This window comes from Adiantum capillus-veneris, chromosome 18, assembly GCF_014529385.1.
Source record: "Adiantum capillus-veneris isolate H3 chromosome 18, ASM1452938v2, whole genome shotgun sequence".
Lineage (NCBI taxonomy): Eukaryota > Viridiplantae > Streptophyta > Polypodiopsida > Polypodiales > Pteridaceae > Adiantum > Adiantum capillus-veneris.
Genome location: NC_140948.1, coordinates 71,368,682 through 71,374,676, shown reverse-complemented (window position 1 = coordinate 71,374,676; position 5,995 = coordinate 71,368,682). Strand labels below are relative to the sequence as shown.

The 5,995-nt window shown below is 42.5% G+C and overlaps 1 protein-coding gene across 1 annotated transcript; it reads left to right on the top strand.

The window, feature by feature from the left end:
• The first annotated feature begins 2,129 nt into the window (after positions 1-2,129).
• On the top strand, positions 2,130-4,227 carry LOC147435855 (uncharacterized). Its single transcript, XM_086488057.1, has 3 exons — positions 2,130-2,330; positions 3,355-3,391; positions 3,794-4,227. The coding sequence occupies exons 1-3, from the start codon at positions 2,130-2,132 to the stop codon at positions 4,171-4,173; spliced, it is 618 nt and encodes a 205-aa protein (XP_086344183.1). The 3' UTR covers positions 4,174-4,227.
• Positions 4,228-5,995: the final 1,768 nt, after the last annotated feature.

Genomic DNA, 5,995 nt, shown 5'->3' with positions numbered 1-5,995 from the left:
GGAAGATCAAGCTCTATGGTCTAACAAAGATCACAAGTCAGTTGCTTCAACTAACTGTGGAGTCTTCCATGATCCCTGAAAAGGATACCATTGTTAAACCAAGACTGGGGCCACAGTACAGAGAGATGACCGAGATTCTATTTGAAGAAAGAATTTTAACAAGTCAACCTCTTCTGCAGGGATAGATCCACACAGCCTCTCACCCGGGGAGGTCACCTAATAAAAATGTAACCTATCACGTGAGTTCAACAGAAGGGTATTTAAAGTTGTTGAAACTTACAGAAGTATATATACATAAGGGCATTATTTTTTAAAATTTGAAAAAAACTTACAGATTTTAAAAGAAAAGGGTACATTATATTCTTAACAAAATTCACAGATAAGGGGTTTTACAAACATGTCTTGAACGCACGTGATATGGTTGTTTTACACATAGTGAACCCCCCGAGGCCTCGCATTGTCATAAATTGGCTAGAACCCCTCTGACAAAAGGAAGACGCACTTTGTATGATCCCGACACCAAAACCTACAATCCTGTCACGCCTTATGAATTTGAGATGTCCATTGAAAGGCAGGATCGGTGGATATTTCCATGAGGAACATTGGCCATACCATGAGGAACATCGGCCAAACCAGTAACCAGAAGGGTTTAGGGTTTACGTCAACCAGAAGCCGGATGGTTTCCTCAACACCCAATCAAAATTAGGCGGTGAATTTTTTTTAGAAATTTTGGAGTTATACCAAAATTCAAGAAAGGAGGGAAGGATGTAGAAGGCGAGGACAATCCCAGCAGCGGGAATTGTCCCTTAGAAGGCCGAACAGTGGATCAATCACGCCAGCAGTAATTACCGAAAGCAGCTACTGCAGTAACTCCTGGGAGCTATAAATAGGATCCACTACATTGTAATTGGGCTTCTTAGTTGTTTAGAGCTTCCTCGCTTCTTGGCTTAGTTGCTTGTCTTCTGGCTTTAGCTCTCTAAAAATTCTCGAGTTACAAGCTCTTCACCTCTAGCTTCACTCTGTAATCATTGCTTCTGTAATGGTTTGAGCTTAAACCCATTATACATTGTACTGGTTGTCCTTGAGCTATTAATCTGAATCTGCAAATACTCTTTTCAGTCTTTCAATATGTCTCTTGCTTCATTATAATCTTCCAGTTCAGTTATCTATTTTAGTCCAGTCAGCTCTTTGTCCCAGTCTCACTAACTGAACTGACAACATAAGCAGTAGCTTTAAATTCTAACACTGGAATCAGCTATCTGAAGAGATCATCTCCAATTCCATTGGGCATACGAGTGCTAGACCTATAATAATCTCTTATAGTAAAGGTGAAACAAGTATCAAGGATCTGGAAAGAAATCCAGTGGTGAAGACTCATCCAATGTTTTGCTTCAAGCACTCGGTACATCAACACAGATTTCAAAAACTGTTTTTCCATGTTAAGTGTCATAGGTTTTCTCAAAGTTCTTCTGTTGTCAACACAATCGCATATTTGCAGTCAAAGCCTTCTTTTAGCTTATCAATTGTCAGTTATTGTCATGCCAAAAAGTTTTACGGGTTATAGACACTACTACACATCAGTGGTAAGACCTCCCATTTATGTTTGTTTATGATTTCTTGTTGTCTCACTCTGATAGTTGTTTGAAAGAAGACACATACTAATATTGTTGTCAAGGGGGGGCTTCTACTCATAGTTTTCAAGTGATTGAACTCATAGTTTGTATCAAGTCCATTGTCAGTGGTTTGTACTTGAAAGTGGGATTGTTGGGTTATTAAGCCCGAGTCTGGTCTAGTAAGTTATACCCGTGGGAAACTGCTCTTGAAGCATGTAGAGCTACCTTGAGTTTAGTGGAGTCTTGCAGGGGTAAGTTTGCATGGCAAAGCAGCTTTATATATGTATCTTTTCTAATTAATCAAAGAGCGTGGTTTTGTTTGTCTTTTTGGTGTTGAAATTCTCTCTCTTTCTCTTTGTCTCGTTCTCTGCATCTACACGCCCCTAAGCAACCATGGCTCCTCACCGTCGTCATCCTCCATAGCCATTGTCTCTACAATGCATCATGGCTCCCATGCAATAGCATGTTTCCTATGGGTGCTCTTGTAGTGGCCGTGGCCTCCTCGTGGGATTTTGTATGTGGGGTGTTGTTGTCCGATGGCTCCCCCTCTTTCGTTTTGCTTTGGCCAATTGTCCGACCGGTGATGGAGACATTCAAGCTCCGCCCCTTGCTAGGCAATATGGGATATTATGTTCTTCCTCAACAGAGGGCTTGTGGGTGATAGATACTTGCTCTCTGGTTGCAGCCAATGTGGTTGTCGCAAGTCGTCCCGTTTATGTATGGCGTTTGTTTATCCTTTTGCGAGCTTTAGCCATTGTATTGGATGTGCATTTTTTGGTTGGTTGTTTGGGGGTGGCTCCCTGTCGTCTATATATGACACGGGGTCGAAGTCATGCGATCTACAACGGGCGCTTTATCGACGGGGCAGGGGGGGCTTTGGGCCGTTGGATCAACACAACAGGGGGGGGGGGGGGGGGGGGGGGGGGGGGGGGGGGGGGGGGGGGGGGGGGGGGGGGAGACTTTTATAGTACTTCGGTTACTACCATTTCAACCAGGCGCAACAAGTGGGTTGGATAGGGAGTGCGAGTGTTGAGAGGGAGGTGGTGAGGTCGAGTCGTGACGCGATGGCGAGGACCCTATTCTTTTTGCCCTGCAGAAATAGGATCAACAGTGGATTGAATATCCATTGTAGATCCCTCAACTTTCGCCCGTTACTTTTATAGACGAGGGTGGCTCCCCTACTAGCCAATGTAATCAGTGACCTAATATTGTAGTGTGGGGCCATGGAACATTGTCTGCATGGCTTTTTTTTGGGGGCGGGGGGGGGGACCCCAAAAAAAAAGGGAGGATTTGATCGAAAGAAAGAAAGCACGAAGCTACATACTGGGTCGAATTGTTGATACATTAATTAATTTGGGCAAAAGATTCTATGAACTCCTTAACTCCTGACACAAGCGTCACCTGGTACCCACCATGCGAGAAACATATCTCCTATCTCTCCCCCTCGACCTGACACACGCCCTCTGGTGACTGTCACGCGCCACCTGCCTCAACCTCTAACGTTTTCCTTTAGTTTTCAAATCACATCTTCGTGGATTCCGATTAATATCACTTGCTTGCAAAATTGGGCCAACATACTCGAAACGAATGCTAAGCAAGAAGGAACGAAGAAATAAATTATAGAGAATATGTGACTTCCTCATGTAAGATGCTCCAAGGAATCATAGTTTGAGTGCTTATTGGGAGCATAGGCTCTATAAATTTGCAAGCATAGTCCCGTAAAATGCACATTGATACCTAGATCGCCTGTCTCCAAAAGAAAGAGGGACTCCAAGAAGGTAAGCGGATCCTTTTACAAACTTTAGAAAGTTGTAGTGCTAGAAATAACACGTTTTGAGAGAGAGAGAGAGAGAGAGAGAGAGAGAGAGAGAGAGAGTGTGTGTGTGTGTGTGTGAGAGAGAGAGAGAGAGAGAGAGAGGGGGGGGGGGGGGGGGGTTTTGTTGCTTGTTTGTGCAATAAGACCTTCAATGTGAACCTTTAAAGTTTAGACAACTTTTGGCCAAAGGATTAAGGCCTCTTTTATTTGACCAAAAATGCACATCTTTTTCTTTGAAATTATTTTGTCTTTCAACCGCATACTGTGCATCCCTATCCTTCTTTCTGAAATTACAACGTGTGCTCTTTATTACTAGCATTGTGACTTCTCTTTTTTTGAGTGATTGCTATGGAGGTGTATGCAGGAAGAGAGATGATGGGGATATGCTCAAGACAAGGAACCAAAAGAAAACTAGAGACAATGAACAAAGAGATGAGTAAATTGCAGACGGAGAACAAAGGGCTACAGCATGAGTGTCAGACGTTGAAGGCAAGGTTAGAGGCCATTGAGAAGAGCCAAAAGGCCAAAAATGAGGAGGTGGCCAAGCTCAAAAACACAGTGGAACAAGAGTTGAAAACTCTTAGTGACAAACTAACGACGATGGGAAAACTCGCTAATAAGCATGAGACCCCCCTCTTCGATGAACTTAAATCCCATTTTCGCTCACTTCATACCCAATGCCTTGATGCCCTCTCCTCATTCTCCCCCTCCTCCACTTCATCACTTAGGCCACGCCTTAACTGATTTCACGCATTGTGTTGATTGTAATTTTCAATGTTAAGTTATTCTCTTCGTTTGTATCATGCGTATACGCATGCATGTTTTTTTTTTTTTTTGCAAAACTCACAATTGTGAGTGAATTATATTGAGCAAATTATCTTGTGTGCATATTGTGGTTGACATGTGCATAATTGGTTTGACAGAGTGGATTTTGGCTATTGATTATGTCCTCTTTTTTTTTCCCAGACTCACGATTGTGAGTGGATGTATTAAATTCTTCTGAAAGAAATTTACAAAGCATCCTCAAGTTCGTGTCAAGCCTTGAGGGATCTTGCAATACACTAATAAGTTACCTGGGTTGAGCTAGAGGCGAACCCCTACCCATGATCTCGTTAGCACATTTTGGTCAATACGACACTACTTGCCCTATTCCACTCGTTTGACTCCTTCCTTTTACCAATGGAAACCAATCACTTCCCTACTTTCTTATATAATCTCTGTGAAGTTAGCTCTTGAGATGACATTCTAGAACACTCGATAGTTCCTGGCCTTCGACACTTTCTTAAAGTAATAGAATCTAACAATTTGTATACAGATAAGCAACGCTTGGCTTTTCATCACCTTCTCTCCTAAGAAGAGGTCGTTCTTAAAGAACCTTATCTTCCACGTCTTTTAAATCCATTTGCAAATCTTCCATGCCAGGCCACATATTCTTGGGCACTCCTTGAACAAGTGAGGGAGGTCCTCACTAGCCGTTTTGCACCCCGAGCATCTATCTGAACCAATAGCTCTTGTTAGAATCTTTACGACTGTCAACAAAGCCCCCATAGTACCTTCCATAAATAGATCTTCATCGATAGTAGCCATTGTGGATCCCAGATATTGTTTGCGATCCCCACCTATCTTGACTTTGGCCATTACTCTCCCCACTGCTTGTTAAGGGGGAAGAACCAATCAATCGAGGTCATTACAGTTTAGTAGGCATCTTTGGTTTGGTTGAAAGCAAGGGATGGTGGTACAATATTGGTTGTCCTTGACACCACCTAGGCTTGGTGGGTTTCTGAGTAGAACGAGACTAAAGTAAAAGAGGGCAAAACGGAAATAAAGGAGAAAAATCAAATGAAAATTTCTCAAAGGTTTTTAACTTTAGTTTTCTTTTTTGAAATGTCTTGTGATAGATCGACGTGTGTGAGATTCCGCCTCTGTCTCTCTCTCTCTCTCTCTCTCTCTCTCTCTCTCTCTCCCTCCCCCACACACACATGGGAGCTTAGGCCAGTACCATATCTATAGAAATGATGTTGGAAGTTGAGTGTGATCCCTTCCACAGTTTTGCCTGCTAAGACAACTGAACTTTCTACAACTAGGTCAAGGAAAAATATTTGCAAAGCCATGGCTAGATGTTGGCATCGACAGACCCAAGGACTAACAACAGTACAACAATAGGAGATTCTAGACCAGCTTATGCATCATCAACCATTTTCAAAGTTGAGGAGATCGGATGTGCAATCGAGTCTTTTGTCCAATGTTTGCAACACATTGACTTAGCTAAAAGTACCCCACTCTTCAAGTGAGATTTTTGCGAAGAGAACCTCTTTGACGATGATATTGAACAATGGTGATCAGAGGACAACGTTAGTGAACCAGTCCAAAAATTTTGCTGACTTGGGTGTTCATTGACAGAATATAGCGGCAATAAGCAGTTGACTGGAAATGAAAGATGAGGATGAAGTGTAGCCACTTACTGCTTGCCACAGACAATTTCCTTTGTGCACAAGTATTACAAGTGAAACTAGAGAGTTGGTTACCACTTTTTGAAAATCTCATATGAGAGTTTCACCTAACAAAA

Bases quoted from the DNA above. Each gene is read 5' to 3' on its own strand.
- LOC147435855 (XM_086488057.1), top strand. From the start codon at position 2,130: ATGTGGGGTGTTGTTGTCCGATGGCTCCCCCTCTTTCGTTTTGCTTTG. The intron at 2,331-3,354 runs GTATGGCGTTTG...ATTGATACCTAG, and splicing joins TCGCAAGTCGTCCCGTTTAT to ATCGCCTGTCTCCAAAAGAA. The intron at 3,392-3,793 runs GTAAGCGGATCC...AGGTGTATGCAG, and splicing joins GAAAGAGGGACTCCAAGAAG to GAAGAGAGATGATGGGGATA.